At 40.9% G+C, this 20661-nt stretch overlaps 1 protein-coding gene across 4 annotated transcripts in view; it reads left to right on the top strand.

Annotated features, from left to right (window-relative positions):
* GK (glycerol kinase) overlaps window positions 1-20661 on the top strand; it is an 80022-nt gene that overhangs the window by 13997 nt on the left and 45364 nt on the right. For all 4 annotated transcript variants that reach the window (XM_059386274.1, XM_059386273.1, XM_059386276.1 and 1 more), the window contains exons 2-4: window positions 269-342; window positions 2406-2512; window positions 12077-12154. In XM_059386274.1, the coding sequence (XP_059242257.1) occupies window positions 269-342; window positions 2406-2512; window positions 12077-12154 (259 nt within the window). The remainder of the gene's footprint in view (window positions 1-268; window positions 343-2405; window positions 2513-12076; window positions 12155-20661) is intronic.

Here is a 20661-nt window from a genome sequence, read left to right as displayed (position 1 = left end):
GTGGCTCAGTGGGTTAAAGCTTCTGCCTTTGGCTCAGGTCATGATCCTGAGGTCCTGGGATTGAGCCCCGCATCAGGCTCTCTGCTAGGCAGGAAGCCTACTTCCTCCTGTCTCTCTGCCTACTTGTGATCAAATAAATAAACAAAATCTTAAAAAAAAACCTGAGCAGACTTTTTCTGTCAGTGACTGAGAACTTCTTGCTGAAAAGCTCTGAACACCTTTGCTCTCTACGTGCATTTTTACCCTAACATTGTAATATGTTTTTCAGGTTTTCAATTCAAAAACAGCTGAACTACTAAGTCATCATCAAGTGGAAATAAAACAAGAGTTTCCAAGAGAAGGGTATGTCTCCTGCTTTAATACATAAAGATACCTCATGTCTATTAATCCATCTCGCCTTCTAAACCTTCTGGCCTTGTAAAGCAAACTTGACCAAACCTCTCCTGGGAAGACTTGAGAGAGAGGTTTTAGTCAAGGAAAGAAGTAATACCTTGGTGGCCCAGCAATAATAGTGATTGATGACTTGGGAATTCAGTGACAGGAAAGGAAGGGATAATAAAGTAAAGGAGTATTAAATATCGGAAATCCCGCACTGACTTTGAAAGCATTTAGTTCTCCGTCCATCCTTGGCGAAGCACTGCTTTGCTGATTGCAGTGTAAGCATTCATATCTCTTACCATCTAATGGTGAAGTCATCCTTCTTGGGAATAATGTGCGTATGTAGTAGTTGTGATTAAATAGAATGTGTATTATTTAGAACTTAGTGATGTTTATGATGTACCCACTTGGAAAAGCTGTGGCAGTTTCTTATGAAATCAGCCACATATCTGCAGATTCTGCTCTTAGGAATTTATCCAAGAGAAATGAAAGCAGAAAGCATATGGCTATAGAAAGGCATACATGAATGTTTATAGCAGCTTTATTCATAATACCCCAAGCTGGAAACAACCCAAATGTCTGTCATCTGTGGAATGAATAACAGTGAAATACCGTGAGGCAAATTTTAAAACACGAACTGATGCATGCAACAGCATGGTTGATTTGTATTAATATCATGAAACATGAAAAAGGCTGAACGCAACGGAGTATGTACTACCTGCCTGTATCTGAGATACAAGAAGAGACTAAAGTAAGATGATAGAAACCCAGAAACTGGTTGTCTATGGAATATGTGATTGACTTGAAGGAGGCATGAAAGAACTTTCAGGAGTGACAGGAATAATTCTAGATCTTGACTGACCTGGGGTATTTGTTAGATGGATACATACATTTGTTAAAATTCAAGAAATTGTGAACTTTCTATCTATTTTACTTTAAAATTTAATGGATTTAAGAAAGTAAAAAAACTTGATGCCCTACCAAATTTTGGTATTTCCTTTCCATGAAAAATGTTCTCCTTCATTTTAGAAAATTACTTTAATAGTAAAAGCTATTGATACGGTACCAACATTAGAATGGCTATCCACAGGCCTAATTCCAGTGCAGTTTGAAGAGAGAGCATCTGGGTCTTAAAGAAACAGAAGTTAGAAATATGTGGAAGGAAGTTAGGTTTTTAGAAAAAGAATTTAGAGAATTCAAAGCTCAGGAAAGCATGGCAAGCTCAAGGAAGACCAAGAAAAAAGGCACTTGAAATTCCCTTGTACTTGCAGATTGGAGGGTAGGATTTTTAAAATTTGGGGTCCTTTTTACTTGTGGTTTTCCTTGTCATTTGTTTTTTCCACATTTCTCTCCTGTGTCATTTATTATGAGACTTTTATCTTTCTGAAGTCCTCGTACCTTACCAAAATGGTACTGGCATTGGGCCTGAAAACTGAAAGCAATCCCTTGTCTACATGAGATAATTACTGGAAGAAATTGAAATTTTTCCCCTAAATTCTCACAAAATAACTTGGGAGAAAAATGGCAAAGGAGATTAGTATACTTTTCCTTTTGCTTCATGAATAAATAAATAAGTACATACCCAAATAAATAAGTAGATCAATCAGTCCATCCATCCCAAGATTCATACATATATTTCACTCTACTTAGAAATAGCTAGTAACTAGTGAAAACATGTAGATGGTTTATTAAAATTCATCAGAGCCACAGGATATAAAGAATTGGGGAACTAATTTCTTACTGGATTTGAAAAAGTTATTTAAAGTAGGTAGAGTGTCTGCTATTTGTGGTCATTACTTGCCGTCTTTCAGATGATTAATTACTATTTGAAGAATAAGGAAAACACAAGGGAATAGACTGGTGTTTACAATCATTTGTTTAGAATATTGGTGATGCTTTCCTTTCCTGATGTAATTTTTGTTGATTTATGCACCAGTCACACCCTCATACGTGCACAATTCTAGAGAAATAAATGACACATGTATTGCTTTCTTGTGGACTAACCAAATACATTCTTTTGTTCAAAGATGGGTGGAACAAGATCCTAAGGAAATTCTGCAATCTGTCTATGAGTGTATAGAGAAAACATGTGAGAAACTTGGACAGCTCAATATTGATATTTCCAACATAAAAGGTATTTGAATAGAATATTTTTCTCCATGTATTATTATCTCAATCAAATTTGTACATTGCTTTATTCAGCACATAACCGAGTGCCTGTGCAGTGGCAAGCATCATCTCTGTGTGAACCTAGCATGCGACAGTAAATGAGAAGATGAGGTCCCTGTTCTTATGAAGCTTGTATTCCAGTGGGTGTGAGCCCAACAATAAGAGCAGACAACTACAAGCTGATCTCAGATACTAAGAAGTCCCATGCAGAAGCTCAAACTGGGTGATACAGTGGTGTGTGCCTGGAAAGGCTTACTTTAGTTTGGGTGGCTAGAGAAGACCTTTTTGAGGAGGGGACACATTTGCTAAGGTCTCAAAAGCCAAAAGGGGCCAACCATGCAAATAGCTGGGAGAAAAAAGTTTGAGGAAAAGGAAGCAGCACGTGCTGCAGTGGTCCTGAGGTGGGAATAGCTTAGTGTATTCCTGGGTCAGAAAAAGGCCAGTGTGTCAAAAGTGGAGTAAAAGAAGGATGAGGGCAGAGGTGCACCCGGGGTTTCAGTAGGAGCAGAAATTGGGGAAACAGATAGGGCCTTGTCAGCCATGGTTAGGAGTTTGGGTGTTACTCTTAGTATTATAGGGAGCTGGCCATGAGAAAGTTTTAAGCAAGGTGACAGAATGGCAGTTTGCAGACAGCTTCCTCACTACAATGTTGAGCTTTGTGGTTAAGTCGTGAAGGTCTGAGTATGGACACAGGGAGACCAGTGTAGGGGGTGCTGTGGAAGTCCTGAGAAAAGAGGATAGTGACTTGACTGACAGTGGTGGCAGGGGAGGCCGAGAGAGGGGGCAGAACTTGACAGTGTATTGGAAGTTAGGGTAATAGAGTAGTGCTGTGGAGGGAAATGATGGGTCAAAGATGATGCTTGGGGTTTTTGCTGGAGCCCCCAGATAGATTGGGGAACAGCTGGCGGTGGGGGATTGGAATCAAAACATTTTAAGAGACTCTCCCTGAAATAATTGAGAATATTAGATCACTACAGATCTCTATTAATTCCAAGTAGTTATATTGTTTTTAAAGATTTATTTATTTGAGAGAGAGAGCACACACAGCCAGGGGGAAGGGCAGAGGGAGAGGGAGAATCTCAAGCAGACTCCACCCATTGAGCCGCCCATTCACCCCCTTAGCTAGTTGGACCTTATGTAAGTAAGGGCAGCCATCAGTTTGGAGTAATGGTGCCTTGATTCACATCACATTGGCTCTGAGATTTACTAACACTCCTGAGTCGAAACTTCAATTACTTATTTTGGTAGAGATGCTGAGGAGAACCTTTGAATTTTTTTTTCATACTTTCATCTATTTGTATAAATAAAACTTACTTTAAAAAGACTGGACGGGACGCCTGGGTGGCACAGTCGTTTAAGCATCCAGCTCTTGGTTTCAGCTTGGGTCGTGGTCTCAGGGTGGTAGGATCAAGCTCTGCTTTGGGCTCTGTGCTCAGTGGGGAGTCTGCTTCAGATTCTCCCTCTGCCCCTCCTGCTGGTGCTCTCCCTCTAAAATAAATGGATGCGTCTTAAAAAAAAAAGACTAAATGTTATCAAAACCATTTATTGAGCAGACTCATGCACTGGGTATGCTAGGGAAACAGTGGAGCACAAATGTCTTGTAGCTAAGAACCAAGTGAGGGAGACACATATTAATGCCATCACAAATTAATGGAATATCCGACCCTTGGTTGTCCCTACATCTGTGTGGAAGTGCTTCAGAATTCCTTTAGAGTTACCTTCACCAACTTGTAGATGAGCTGTGCATCAAAGCAGTAGCTGGTTGTATCCTTGTTCTCATAGCTTTTACAACCTAAATGACCTAAACATACAGGAGGCATTCAGTAGCACACTCTATTGTCAAAATATCCATACCAAAGACATGAAGAATCTAGGTGACTTCTAAAGCCACGTTCAGGATGTGGATTCCAGGGTGATCAGCCTTGGTTTTGATGTCATTCTACCTTTCTCATAGGTAGGATCGGCTGCAACAGGGTGGCCTTCTAGACCTCGAGGCTCGGGTGCCATTCCTTTTCGTCCTCTTTTTTTTTCTTTTTTTAAAGATTTTATTTATTTATTTATTTGACAGAGATCACAAGTAGGCAGAGAGGCAGGCAGAGAGATAGAGGGGAAGCAGGCTCCCCGGTGAGCACAGAGCCTGATGTGGGGCTCCATCCCAGGACCCTGAGATCATGACCCAAGCTGAAGGCAGAGGCTTAACCCACTGAGCCACCCAGGTGCCCCTTTCTCTTGTTTTTGTGATATTTTTGAAGGTGATGCATACTTCCTATTAAGTGCCTTGCCTTCCCCTTGAGCTAATTACACTCTCTGTGTCTGGCCCTTGTGAAACCCATACCTGAGCCAAAGTGACCCGGCATTTCCTTCTCAACGAATACCAGAGGGTGGCCAAGATAGAGACTGTTCCACACCCCCCCCATTCCAGGTCAGTTGTGCTAAATTTTATTTTAAGTTAGTTCATTGAATTGGCACTGCCAAGGGCCAGACTTTCGCTTGCCTACAAAGAAGTCTAGCTCGCGGAACACTGATGCTCTGAAAGATCTTCTGTCACCGAAACCTAGCTGCAAATGAGGGAAAAGAACTTTTTGGAGGTCATGTAGCTATTTATTAGTGTTAATATTAAAGCACAACTCCCCTGTCTTATGAGCCAGTGCTCATTTTCCTGAGCCATACTGCTAACTTCACAAACCACTTCTCTTTGTTTTTTAAACCACTTCACTTTTTAGGTCCCATGTAGCAAATAAATAGCTGAAGACCAATTTATTGATAGTCTTAGCTTTAATGTTAAGAGTTTAGGGGCGCTTGGGTGGTTCAGTCAGTTGAGTGTCCGCCTTTAGCTCAGGTCATGATCCCAGGGTCCTGGGGTTGAGCCCCCATATTGGGCTTCCTGCTCAGCGTCTCCCTCTGCCTCTCTCCCTTGCTAGTGCTCTCTCTCTCTCTCCCTCCCTCCCTCCAACAAATAAAAATCTTTTTAAAAAATCATTAAGCATTTATCATAGCTGGTTATATTTCTTTTTTTAAAAGATTTTACTTATTTTTTAAAGATTTTATTTTTAAGCAATCTTTACATCCCTCTGCACCCAGCATGGGGCTCCAACTCACAACCCTGAGATCAAGAGTCGCATGCTCCCTGATCGAGCCAGCCAGGTGGCCCTAGCTGGTTGTATTTCTTTTGAAAATTCTCACTTGATTGGTGTTAGTTGTCCTCCACCAGAAACCTGGTGGATTTCAAGTCTGGATGAACAATGTCTCCCAAATTAAAGTTCCCTTTCCAGCTCAACAGCACGCAGGAGTCCAAGACAAGTAAATAGGCTGCTTCTTGAGGAGTTGGGAAGCTCTGTTTGCCTGTGACTAGACTGAAGGAGCTATAGAGTATATAAAGAATTCAAATATCAGATACTCTTCATTCATCTTCCTGTGATAGAAGCAAAACATAACATATACCGCTTTAGCCCTGAGAACATAGGGGTACCTGGCTGTTCTGGCTGGTAGAGCATACAGGTCTTGATCTTGGGGTCCCGAGTTTGAGCCTTAGCTTGAGTATGGAGATTACTTTAAAAAATAAATTTAGGGGCGCCTGGATGGCTCGGTGGGTTAAAGCCTCTGCCTTCAGCTCAGGTCATGATCTCAGGGTTCTGGGATCAAGCCCCGCATCAGGCTCTCTGCTCAGCGGGGAGCCTGCTTCCCCCCTCCACCCCCTACCCCCCACCTGTCTCTCTGCCTACTTGTAATCTCTGTCAAATAAATACATAAAAATCTTTTTAAAAATTTCAAAAAATAAAAAAATCCGAGAGCATACAGTTTTCAGTGATTAAATTCTCTTCTATCATATGTAGTTACCATATTGTTAGAGGAAAGAGAAACCCCCCACATCTGCTGCCCAGCCCTGCTGAACGTATCCACACTCACTTCTGTCTTCTCTCTACTCCGGGCGGAGACAGCGTCTTAGAACATCTAAGGTGTCTTAGAAAGGCACCTTGTTCTCCAAAATAGCTTCCCAGCTGTGGCTACATCTCATTTCCAAATGTTAAAACGTGTGTTAAGCACACATTTTTCAGAGGCTGTTTTTCTTACAAAGCTTTAGACCTTTTCCCACACAGCACTTTTTAGTGGCCCCAAAGCCTTCCTCCAGGGCTCTTACTATTTCACTTCTGGTCGTTTTTGCTTTGTTTTTTTCTTTCTTTTCCTAAAAATGTGTTCCAATTATAAATTAGGATTTTATTTTTAATAATTTTTAAGTGGGCTCTAGGGCCAGCATGGGGCTTGAACTGATGATCCTGATATCAAAGAGTTGCATGCTCTACCAACTGAGCCAGGCTGGTGCTCCTGATTTTATTTTATTTTATTTTTTTATTTTTTATACATTTTTAAAAAGATTTTATTTATTTGACAGACAGAGATCACAAGTAGGCAGAAAGTCAGGCGGGGTTGGGGGGGGTAGGGTCGCTGCTGAGCAGAGAGCCGGATGTGGGGCTCCATCCCAGGACCCTGAGATCATGACCTAAGCCAAAGGCAGAGGTTTTAACCCACTGAGCCACTCAGGTGCCCCTTTTTTATACATTTTTTAAAATATTTTTTATTATTCATTTGAGAGAGATAACAAGAGCACAAGCATGAACAGGGGGAGAGGCAGAGGGAGTGGCAGAGGAAGAGGGAGAAGGAAACTCCCCTCTGAGCAGGGAGCCTGATGTGGGACTCGATCCAAGGACCCCAGGATCATGACCTGAGCAAAAGGCCAACTGAGTGAGCCACCCAGGCGCCCCAGAAAATTTCCTTTGAAACAAAACAAAACAAAACAAAATAACAGGGGTGCCTAGCTGGCACAGTAGGTAGAGCATGTGACTCTTGATCTCAGAGTACAAAGACAAACACTGTAGGACTTAAAGTACAGAGGATTTTAGGGTAAAGTGACAGGAAGTTAGAACACTGAAAAAGTTCAGAGGTACTGCAGAAGGCCTGTGTGCCCTGAGTAGAAATCAGTAATGGAGATGTATTTATGGCTGTAGGAGAATTCCTGAGAAGCTTTTGCTGGACTTTGACTGTCTGCAAGAAAAGCAGTAGTTACTTGGCACAAAGGAATCAAGATAGAAGGGAAAGAAGGAATGGTCAGGGAGGAACCTGTGACCAATGAGTCAGATAGAATATAGCCCTAGATTGCATTCTGAATGTAAGTTAAGAGTGAGCCAATAAAGAAGGGTAGTCTAAAGGGCAGAGAATATAGACTCAGAGACTGTAGCTAAGTGAACAAGAATTAACCTAGTGGGGAGGAACAGGAGATTTTACTGGACCATGAATTCATTGTGACCCTACAGTGTAAAGTTGTCACTAAAACTATCATGTTCACAGTATTCCATTGCTGAGGTCCCACTGAGTTCTCTGGCCTCTGTTTTGTCCTCAGTACTGCTGGGCAATTCCTTTATGGGTCCTGCTCTACAACTATTAGTCCATTCTTTTCCTCAATAATATCGATGACAATGAGGGGCACTTGGGTGGTGCAGTCGATTAAGTGACCAAATCTTAGACGGCTCAGATGGGATCGACCCCTAAGTCAGGCTCCACGCTCAGTCTGGAGTCTGCCTGAGAGTCTCTCTCTCTCTCTGCCCCTCCTGCTTGTGCTTTCTCTATCTCTAAGATAAATTAATTACTTAAAAATAATAATATTGATGACAATGGAAGCAGTAAGGAGCATTTATCAAGCAGTTACTATGTGCTGGGCACTATCGTAATAAGCATTAACCTAGGGGTTCCTCACTGTAACCCCATTTTGCAGAAGATGAAACAGATTGAGATCCAGGGTCATGCTGCTAGGAAACAGGAATTCGAATTTGAACCCCAGCAGTCTGGTTTCAGAGTCTGAGCTCTAATTAAATAGTGCCAGAAACCCTATGATCTTATTTTGCTTGAGCTCATTTGAGCAGATAACCTTGTGTTCTACTTCACAGAGAACATTGAGGCTATGGGGGCTTAATTCCTCATTTCCTATTCCTGTACGTAACCTAGAGCTCTTACCCACTTCCCCACATCCCAAGGAAAGCAACAGCCTTTTGTCTTCTTGAGGCTCCTCCCTCCACCTGTGCATTCATCTCATCCCCTCCTGTCACGACAAGAATCAAGACCATGTCCAAATGATTTCTAGCTCCCCTTCTCCCCCACCACATTCTCCTTTGTCTTCCATCTTTATTCCTACAAACATTAGTGTCTTCTGATACTAAGGAAATGCCCCCCAAATCTCTTCCTTTTACCCTATGCCTTGAAGTTTCTTGAAGTAAAGACTGTCAGTCATCTGTGCCTTTAGAAAAGTTGTTCTGGTAAGTAAATTTGCTTTGGATATAGGTTATTAAACTATTAGCTAGACTTTCTAAGAAAAAAAGGAAAGGGCTCAAATAAATAAGAAATAAAAGGGAGGAAGTTACAGCTGATACCAAAGAAACACAGCATCGTAAGAGAATGCTGTGAACAATTATAGGTCGGTAAGTTGGACAACCTAGAAGAAACTGATACATTCCTGGAAACCTACAGTCTTCCCAGACTGAATCATGAAGAAATAGAAAACCTGAATAGGCCAAACAAAAGCAAAGAACTTGAATCAGTAACCAAAAACTAAACAAAAAGGCCTCTGCCCAGCAAAGGAAACCATCAACAAAAGGCAATCTACTAAATGGGAAAATGTATTCGCAAATCATATTATCTGATAAGGGGTTAATATCCAAAATTACAAAGAATTACAACTCACTAATAGCAAACAAGCAGTCTGATTAAAAAATGATCATGGGACCGAAATGTCATTTTTCCAGAGAAGTCCTACAGATGGCCCACAGCATCTGAAAAGATGCTCATCGTCACTCATTATCGGAAAGTACAGATCAAAACCACAGTGAAATATCCCATCACACCTATCAGAATGGCTGTTGTCAAAAACACCATGACAGCCATTAGGGAGCATGTGGAGGAAGGGGAACCATTGTGCTCTGTTGATGAGACTGCAAACTGGTACAGCCACTGTGGAAAACAGTATGCAGGTTCCTCAAAAAAGTAAAAAACAGAGCTACCATATAATCCAGCAATTCCACTTCTGGGTATTTACCCAAAGGAAATGAAAACACTAATTCGAAAAGATAAACACACCCCTCTGGTCATTGCAGTTATTCACAATAGCCAAGACAGGAGCGCCCACAGTGTCCATTGATGGATGAATGGGATATCCAGTGGAATATTAATCAGCTATGAAAAATGAACTCTTGTCATTTGTGACCACATGGATGGACCTTAAGCATATGCTAAGTGAAATAAGTCAGAGAAAGACGAACACTGTAGGACTTTACTTTTATGTGGAATTCAAAAAACAACACAAAACTCATAGAGGCAGAGAACAGATCGGTGGTTGCTGGTGGAAGGGGGCAAAATGGGAGATGGGAGATGAAATACAAACTCTAGTCATAAAATTGGTAAGTCATGGGGATATATTGTACAGCCTGGTGACTATAGTTAGCAGTATTGTATTGCATATTATGTAACTTTGTATGCTGACAGGATACTAGATTTATTGTGATCTCTTCGCAATACATACACCTACCCAATTCTGTTGTATACCTGAAACTGTGTTCTGTGTCAGTTATAGACCTCAGTAAAGTACATACATTTTCATTTTACATATGCCAGTTTTCATTGCTGTTACAAAATCTCCTTAAAGTAAAATCTAAGTAATTACTTTCTAATTTAGATTTTAGTGTATTGTTTTAAAGATAAATAGTTGTTTTGAGCTTTAAAAAGATTATTTAACACAAGGGAAGTATTGGTCCTCCTCAGGTCTCTGCTGGTCAGAACATTCCTATTGTGTTTTTGTTTTTGTTTGTTTGTTTGTTTGTTTGTTTAAATTTTTATTTATTTGACAGAGAGATCACAAGTAGTCAGAGAGGCAGGCAGGGAGAGAGAGAGGAGGAAGCAGGCCCCCTGCTGAGCAGAGAGCCCGATGCGGGCTCGATCCCAGGACCCTGGGATCACGACTTGAGCCGAAGGCAGAGGCTTTAACCCACTGAGCCACCCAGGCGCCCCTCCTATTGTGTTTTATTCTGGGTGTACAATTTAAACAGTACAGACAGCAAGTTGCATGTTCCTAGGGGTGGTGGCGAAGGGATTTTAAATGACGCCACATGGAAGGGTGCCCAGCTGGCTCTGTCAGGAGAGCATCTGACTCTTGATCTTGGGGTTGTGAGCTTGAGCCCCATGCTGGGCATAGGGATTACTTAAAATAAAAATAAATAAACCATGCCATACGGTGGGAGCAGTGGAAGGAAATTAGACTGTTTAGCTTACACAGGGAAAGGGAAGACCTGGGGTGGGGGGCAATATAGCTGCCTCAAGTTTGTGAAAAACTTGCACGTAGGAGAAGTATTAACCTTCTACCATATATCCCCAAAGCCTGTAGCAGAGATCTGTAGGTGAAAACTACAAGGAAGAGGATTTTTTTAAAATAACAAAGTTGAGAATAAAGACTGGTCTGCCTCAAGAGAGGTAGCATTTTATCACTAGAAGGGCTGTCCGAATGGTCACAGGATGAATGGTTTTCAGGGAAATTTAAGAGGAAGACCTGTTATTGATTATAGAGCCTTTAAAGTCAGTTCTCACCTTACACTCTAGAGAGTTCGATCCTTCAGCCTGATGTGTTCAACCCAGGCTGCGTGGTAGAATCGTTGTAAAGGAGAAATACTGATGTTCAGATCCTATCTCAGTCTGTTGAATTGAAATGTTTGGGTCATGGCCTGGGCACTGATATTTTTTTTTTTAAAAAGCTCTCTGATTGGTTCTGATGTACAGCCGAGTCTGAGAACCTCTGCTACAGCTGAATCAAGCTGAATTGAATAAAATGGCATGGGTTAGTATTTTTACCTAGAATAACTACGGACTACAGTGTTTGAGTTGTGCGAAGGTCAGTGTAATGTAAATGCCATCACATATTGTTGTATTTATGCCTTATTCAAATTCATATGTCTTAGAACATATTCCATTACAGAAACAAAACAATTTCTGAAGAACCACAGTAGGAGGTTGCCCAGTGTGAAGGATTTTAGCTGTAGCTGTTCTCTTAAATTGTAGGCGTGTGCGTGCCCCCAGAGAGAAATTGCCTATAGCAGTTTATCAGTAAATGGATGAGGTGATTATTGGTCTCCATAGAATAACGAATTGGGTATTATAAATCTGAAATTAGTGCATTCCCTTTTTTATAAGTTCACCTGGGAGCCTTTCGTTTGGATACAGACCTGGGTCCGTGTTGTCGTGTGCTCGTGAAGTGGGGAGCAGTCTTGCAGAAATATAGAGAAGCACTTGACAGTGGGTGTTTACTTCTCCCAGAGCTGCTCACAGACAGTATATTCATTGCCACTACAGAAGTGCCAAGTGTTTTTTCAAATAATTAAGTTTTGTTATGCTTGTTAAAAAAAAAAAAAAAAAACAACAACACAGGAGAACTATTCTCCTGAAGTAGTTTTCTGCTTGTTTAATTTCTATTCCCTTCTGTTTCATCTTCTCTTTGAAGCTATTGGTGTCAGTAACCAGAGGGAGACCACTGTAGTCTGGGACAAGTTAACCGGAGAGCCTCTCTACAATGCTGTGGGTAAGCTGTTGTTCATGGATGTCAAATGCAAGGCCTTTCTCCACTTGCAAGCACTGTTCCCCTGAAATGTGTGGCTGAGAAAGCATGCAGCCGTGTTTCCTATAGTCGGATAGGATGACCAGAATAGTCCTCTAAGAAATGAGTTGTTCTCTTATTTGCCACTGTCAGGTATTTATTGACATCTTGAATCACATCTTTCTCCTTTTCCTGATTGTTTGTATGATACAAATGGTTCAGCGTTGCCACAAATGTTTTATAGTCCCTGCCGTTTCTGACGCCTAAAAGAGATCATGCCTCCTCCCCCTGAAAAATCAAAATTACACATGTTCACAGTCCTCTCTCTGTGAGGTACTTGTGTACCTGTTCTTCCCGTCTAGTAATTGGAATGGACTCATCTGAGGTTATGAAAATAAAATGTCTACATTTTAGCTCCTTCTGCTACACATCAGGCTATTTCAGCAGGGGTTCAAGAACTCAAAATTGCAAATAACACCAACATTAGGTATCATATCTTACTTAAATGTGAATGACCATGAGTATAATGTAGCATACTCTTGCATGTGACATTTGGGTGGTAAATGACACTGTCAGTTGCTAAAAGGAGAAGTTTGTTGTAAATATACTGTCACTGAAATGCATCATTCTGTTCACAAATAGCAAAACAAAAGTTTTTGTCAATAAAATACCAGGTTGTGAGGTAGGGAATGGAAGCAGAAGCAGAGATGGGATGATTTCTAGAGTGACCTGTTTTTACTTGATAGTTATCTGAGTAGTATAGTTACTTTAGTATTGATTGGGAGAAAGTGATATTCAAGCAGAAAATACACTAAAATGGTGCCTTGTAAGAATAGCATGAAACCTTTAGAAAAAACATCTATAAAAAATTAAGGCATTTAATGTTACTGTGTTATCAGAGACCATTTAGTTTGTCTTCTCTACTTGGTATAAAAAAATTAGAGGCTCAGAAATGTCAAAGAATTGCAACCATAGGTCTGTTACACAAAAGTACATGTTTTAAATCTTTATTTTGTTTTCATGCTCTTGAGCAAATCATGTTGAATACAAGCAAAGCAGGACATGACAATTTTCATGACTGATACCCAGGGGGTACCCTTTCACGGATCACTATTTTCCAACTTCTTGAACTAGTTAGGGTTTTACTCCGCCCCCCCCCCTTAGGGAAAAGGAAGGACCTTCTCAAAGGAACCAGAAAGTTCCTGTTAAATTCTAACTTTGAATTTTAAAAATGCAACTTTGGACTTTGAGTTGTCATTTTAAAATAATGCAACTAGGTTAGTTGAAGTTATACTTAAAAGATTTAAGTAAAGCTTTTATCAGAAATACTTTCTTTTCCGATGTGCTTATGTACTCGTTTCCTTTTCTTCTACCATTGTCCCTTTGTGCCCCATCCTATGTGCTTTTCAGTACTAATTCCTACTGCATCTGTAGAATGTGAAGAACCTTTTTTCAATCCTGAGGCAGGCTCTTGTCTGAGAACTTAGGTGTTTGGTGCTATACTGGGTGTGTTATAGAGGCTATGAGTTATTGGCCAGTTTTGCAAACATTTTGTAACCTAGTTTTGGTAAGAGACTAACAAAATTAGGGAATCATTGATAAACTATGCTGCTAAAATGAATAGGAATTAGAGCAAGTGCATGTTAGTATGGATTTTGAATTTGGACATACTGTTGGGGGAGCTTGAACTCCGTCCTAGACCTTGAAGAATGTGTTGGATTACATTAGGAAAAACAGAAAATGAAAGCTAACGTGAATAAGTTATGAAAATGAAAACATCTAAACATACCTCACCAGAGTCAAGAGACTGATCTGATTTGCAGATAGGATGACTTATTTATTAGTTTTAATAGAACTAACGGCGATGATAATGCTCAGTAAGTCCTAACATTACTGTGTACTACACATTGTGCTAAACACTTTGCCCATATTATTTAATCTCAGTGATCCCAAAGCAGATTTTACATGCCTTTTCTTACAAATGTATTATGGGGGAAACAGCTACATAACTTGTCCATGGCCATATAGCTGTAAGAAGAGGTAAAGGCACAGTTTGAACATAACTCTCTCCAACCCTCAAGCCTGTGTTCTCGTTTGGTGAGAAAGGGGTTGGTGAGGCTATGGAGGGCACTGAAAACCGTACACTGGGTAACATGGGACAAAATGAGTAATAAAAGAAAGTTACCTTCCCGTACGGTGGAATGGGCTATTCCCAATGCACCTCTCGAGAACAGCTCGAGAAGTTGTACAAAACAAAATAAAACTGTCTGAGGGACTGGAAGGCTCCCAAGGCAGTGAGGAATTATGGGACCAAAATCCAGGAGAGAGGGAAAGCCCAGAGAGATAAGCCTGGCATTTGTTGCTGCTTATTCCTTAGAAATACTTGTAGATTCTTAGAGCGGTATCTGAGGCTAAGTAGCGTTTTCATAGGTTCATGGAAATAGGGAGGCAAAAGGTAGGCTGGCAGGAGTAGAGATAAATGTGGGCAAAATCTTGCAACTGTGAAGGGCCACCCCTTGAAGTAAGGTAAAGTAGGAATATACTACCCATCACAGGACTTAGAGGCCAGATTCAAGTAAGTTAAAGCACTGAGTGGATTATGGTGATCTACAATTGTTAATGCGCTTAGCCTAACTTCCTTTCAGAAACAAAAATGAACCCTTCCTGGAGGAAAATTATCTCTCCAATTTTTCATATATGATTTCTAGTTTTCTATAAAAAATAATTAAGCATACAAAACAAGACACGGCTAAAAACCAACAGAAACAAATAACCTTAGAAACCAACCCATAAGAAATCCTGATATTAGAGTTACCAGTCTTTAATCATAATCAACATGTTCAAGGAATCCCTTGACAGGATTGATGATCTTAGCCAAGAGTTGGAAAATTAAACACAAATTCTGGAACTGTATCAAAACTCAGTTGATGAGTTTTACATTAGATTAGACACAGTTGAAGATGAATTAATTGATTTGGAAGAGAGATCAGAAGTAAATATCCAGACTAGAGCACAGGGAGACAAAGGTTTAGAAAACCGAAAAGAATCTGGGAGAAAGATGGGGTAAGGTGAGGAGGTCTAACATACTTGTAATTGGAGTCCCAAGAGAAGAGGAGAGAGAAACGGTAAGGTTTTTCAAAACTGATGCAAGAAACAGATTCAAGAAGCACTGTGATTCCCAGGCAAGATAAATAACACAGAAAGTTATATGTAAACATATGCGGAGACCTGAAGATAAAAAGAAAAACTATGTAGCCAGAGGTTATGACCTTCAGGAGAACCCACTTTGAGGAGAATCGACTTTCAGTTGATTTTTCAATGGTAGCCAAGTAAGTCTGAATACCGTAGAATGAAATCTCTAAAGTGCTAAATGAACATAACTTCATCTAGGATTCTGTACCCATGAAAATTAAGGTGAAATACAAAAGCAAAGACAAAAACTGCTAATTTGGTGGTATAAAACAGTAACATCTTAGGAGGTTCAAAATTTATTAAGAATTAAAAGACATGGCAACAGTTGTACATGAAAGGAACTTGGGGTAGATGAGTCTATAAACTGTTTTTGAGGTCCTTGTATTGTCAAGGATGCATGTTGTAATAATCTCCAGGGTAAGCAATGAGAGTAAAATAATGTATAATTAGCAAGTTGATAGCAGAGGAATATTGAATGATTTTTTTTTAAAAAGGCAGGAAAGGAAAGAAAAAGGAATGTGAAACAGGAAGGAAGGAAGGACAAATAGAAGACATTTAAATCCAAATAAGTACGTAAGTACATTAAAAAGGACGAGATTCGTTGGGACTGGTAATCAGTGGATGGGATTAGTGCCAAGACAGTAGAGAGAAGGCAAACTGGAAAGACCTTTCTGAGGGAGTCACAACCTGTATGTTAGTAAATCAGATGGGGCATAAAGATAAGGGGTGGCGAGGGGTGGTGGGGGGCAGGGCTGCAAGATTTTTAGCCTCAGGAAACAGACAGAAATTAAGATTTAATGGCTGTCAGTCTGGGAGAAAAGTGGCTGGCTTCTTTGAACAAGGTAAATATTAGACTTGTAATCAAAGCTCATTTCTGAGAAATTAGGTTCGTGGCTCTTGGATAAAGAGATTGTTCAAATGTAAGATGGAGACTTCAAGTCATTAACAGAGAGGTGAAAGTCTCCTTTTTATTACAGATGACATCACTGTAGGAATGAAGGTAAATGACTCAACAAATTTCAAGTGCCCTTCTGTGTACATACAGGTTCTGTGAAAAGCTCTACTAGGCAGTTGGTGACGAACTGGGCAGTCACCATGCTTGCCTTTGAGACTCATGGCTCAGGAGAGGAATCTAGAAGTGAGAAGGGAAAGCGAATAGAAAAGGAGGAGAAGGAAGGAGTAATGAGCTGAGAAGGGGAGCCACTAAATTATGACAAGGATAGATTCTGCCTCGCATTTCATGTCACCCAGGGAAACGCTCTGGTGTCATATCTCCATGCAAGTCTCAGTTGAGAATATCAACAGTAAATCTACAGCAGCTTTCTCTTAACACAGGGTGGGATTGGAAGAAACAGAATCAGATTGTCACCTATCTTTGTCTTTGAGCTTCGTCTTTGTTTATACCACAGTCTGTGCGTTTGATTCTCTCTCTCTCTCTCTCCCCCTCCCCTATGCCTTTCTCTTATAAATCTTTCACTCTAGGCCTGTCCTCTTCATCTCTCTTTACTTAATTATGTAACCTACGAGCAGTGTTTGTTATAGACAAGCCAACCAGAGAAGCAGTCTACACTTCTTTTTCTTAAAAATTGCATTTTTTATGTGGCCTGGTTTATGGTCCAGAGGTCCTTAATAAGCCATCAGCTTACTCACCCCCCAGTACCTGTTCTATCAGTGGACCTGAAATACATTTGATGAAGAAGCTGAAAGCTGAGAAAGGCTGTGTTTTTCTTGTTTGCAATAAAGGTGTATGTGTTTACTGATGTCTTTTGTAACAGATACAGTGACAGGCACAGAAAAAAAGCTTAAAAAATCAGTCCATGGAGGCACAGATGGCCTGTTTCATACAGTTTGAGAATGTATGTGTTAATTGTGAGGTAGACATTGGTGTCTTACCTGAAATGAGCAGTGTCACTGGGCATCACTGCTTTGCAGTTGCTGGGCCATGATGTAGCCATTGACTCCGATGGGCCGCCTGGCCGGATTGCAGGACCTTTGTGGCCCTTGTGTCCTTCGGCTTCTCTCCTCTGTCTTCACTCATCCTTGCCCCTGTGGTGCTTTTCTTTCTCCCTCTTAGTGCTCCCTTCATCAGTATTCTTTTCCAAGGACTACCCTCTACCCCAACCCCTGCCATTTTTCCAAGCCTTTTTCTTCCAAAACCAACTTAAAAAAAAAAAAAAGATTTTATTTTTTTATTTGACAGAGGGAGACACAGTGAGAGAGGGAACACAAACAAGGGGAGTAGGGGAGAGAGAAGCAGGCTTCCCACTAGGCAGGGACCCCAATGTGGGGCTCAGTCCCAGGACCCAGGGATCATGACCTGAGCCCAGGGCAGACACTTAATGACTGGGCCAGCCAGACACCCCCAAAACCAGCTTTTATTAGTGGTCTGCATACCTTGCTGGGTTTACAAATACACTGCAAATGAAACTGAGCACAACTACAATGGCACAGCCAAGCCCAGAACCACTGAAGTGGGGGGAATGGCTTGAATCAGTGGCGTTTAATATCTTCTTGTGCATATTTCACTGATGCTACCAGTGAAATATTCTGCCCTAATGAGAATGGCACAACTGTTTCCCTCCTTGGGCAGATGTTGTCATTCTCTGTTACAGTGGATAGGTGTGCACGGCACCATCCAGTAGCTTTCTATAGAGCACAGCTCATACTTTAATATTAAAGTATTATTCATATTAAAGACTTACATCCAGGGAGGCAAGAGCCACTGATTTAAGACCTTTAGTATATGAAAGAAAACCACTGACAAAAATCATTTCTCTCCAATCCATTTTTCTTTAGTTAAATGGTACGGCAAACATTTCTTTCCTAAGATGTTGGATTTAAAGTTTCCTATGGCTCAGCCGGAGAACATGTGACTCTTGATCTTGGGATTGTAATTTTGAGCCCCACATTGGGTATAGAGATTACTTCAAATAAAATCTTCAAAAAAATAAAAATAGGGGTGCCTGCATGGGCCCATTTTGTTGAGCATCAGACTCTTGATTTCGACTCATTTCATGATCTCAGGATCATGGGATCAAGCCCCATGTTGGGCTCTGCACTCAGCACAGCCCCGCTTGTCCCTGCCCCTCCAATAAATAAATAAAATCTTTAAAAAAAAAATCAAGTTCCCTATGACATACAACTGTTCATGCAGTTATAAACATGGATCATCCTCTTTGCCTTTGTTACTTTTTATGTACTGGTTCACCCTGGGCCAGTGATTAAACCTGTGTAATCATTTGTCAAGCACTGAAGGACCTTGAGCTCAATTTTTTTAACCTTTTCTGGGATTGGTTTATATTTCAGAGGATCAGCATGAAAGAAAACCCTAAATGAGAAGCTACCTAAAACTTGGAAGCACACTTGTTTTAAACAACAAAAGTGTAGTTTTGTTTTTATTATTTTGCTTTGGAAAGGAGCAGATGTTTTTATTTTTGTAAGATCTAGAATATTCAGCTTGGTCAAGATATACTTAATTTCTCCTTATTTCAAGTTGTTTATTACCAGTCTTTGAATGTCTTACATTTCCTTCAGTCTGCGGTTAAAAAGAAATCTGTGTATTTTGCAATTAATGAATTCTTCAACTCTGGCCAATTTAAAAAGAAACTGGATTTGGTTTCAACTCAGAGGTTTCCGATCTTTGCTATTTCTTTATATTCCATTTAAGACTTTGAATTCATTCTGGCTTACCTGCATGGTAGGGGTTTCATGCTGGATTCAGACTCTGGGTTCAAATCCTGGCTTTTCCACTTACTACCATTCTGTGCCTGTTCCCTCGACAGTTAAAATGGAGACAATTTAACAATTTAAGTGTGGACCTCTTAGACATGAATTAAAAATGAGTGAGTTACTACATGTAGAGTATTTACGGTGCCTAGCAGATGAGAAGGTTTCAGTAAGTGGTAGCCATGGCTACTGTTCTGAATTGGCTGCGGGTCTTTTTAATCCAGAAATGCCAAATGGAATCATTGACTTACCCACGACAGGTGTTCTTGGGAAAAATGCAGAGTTTACCTGGGTCGCACACACTTGCGTGAGTCATTGGTATGTTGCCATGTATACACCTAGCAGCTGAAATAGTTTTTAGTGTCCCCCTTGTGGCGAATATATGTTTTAAATCACCTCCCTCCCTTACACTCCATTTTTCTTTTGGCCACTTGAGATTTCTGAAGATGTCATCAGGCGAGGGACAGTCATCAATTATAGTCTCTTGTCCTTTGCAAGTGACCTCTTACCCAGCTTAATTAATAGTTTAACTTTTGGCAAGTGATAACACAAAGCAGTTAAATCTGGTTGACTATTATGCTGTCTCTGGGGGGGGGGGGGAAGCGAGCTGATAACACTTTGTGTAACTGTCAGCAGTCCTTGCTTAGGGTGTGCCCCTTAACCTGGGGCCTCAGGGCAACTCCCTCCTCGTCCTCCCTGTAGCTCCTCCTCACAGTCAGTCCTCCCAGAGGAGATTTCGCTATTTGCCTTCGCTTCCAGTCCATTGAAAATAATTCTGATTATTTCTGGTTGATTTTAAATTTTTTTCTTAGGTACTTTTCCCTTTAATTGTTCTGACTAATCAGAACTGATACAAATTTCTGAATATTCTCAAAGTCCATTCTTCCCACCAAATTGACCCTGGTCCGTGGATGTTGAGGTGACTGCATTTCTCTTCACTCTTAAAACTTTGTTTCTCAGACTAGACCAAATCTAATGGATCTGTATTGGATGGGACTTTAACACAATTGAGAGTTTATCACATCCTCCAAGTGGGTTTTTTTAAACTTACTCACTTCATGGTTTGAACCATTTAAAATGGTTTTTTTTTTAAAGATTTTATTTATTTATTTGACAGAGAGAGCCCACCTAAGCAGAGAGGCAGAGAGGGGGCGGGGTGTGTGTGTGGGGAGAAGCAGGCTCCCCGCTGAGCAGGGAGCCCCCATGTGGGCTTGATCCCAGGACCCTGAGATCATGGCCTGAGCTGAAGGCAGAGGCTTAACCCACAGAGCCACCCAGGTGCCCTGGTTGGAACCATATAAATCCAATCGACTGGGTCTAAATAAGGGACACGTGTTATGAAGGTAGGCTGTCTAGTGTTCAGGACTCCCTAGCATCGGTTTTCCTTACTTTTTCCCCCAAATTACTCTGGAACTTACCAGTTCCCTGCTCCCTTGGGACATGCTTCTCCTGTTTGTGGCAGTGGGCTTCACCTCCTGCCACCCTTATCAGGAAAACACTTTCTTGGGGCCATGCCTTCCCAGAGCAGCCTTCTCCCATCTTCTGTAAATCGCCCCAACAGACCGTGGCGCGCT

The sequence above is a fragment of the Mustela nigripes genome, chromosome X (assembly GCF_022355385.1).
Source record: "Mustela nigripes isolate SB6536 chromosome X, MUSNIG.SB6536, whole genome shotgun sequence".
NCBI lineage: Eukaryota > Metazoa > Chordata > Mammalia > Carnivora > Mustelidae > Mustela > Mustela nigripes.
This window is presented reverse-complemented; position numbering and strand designations above follow the sequence as displayed.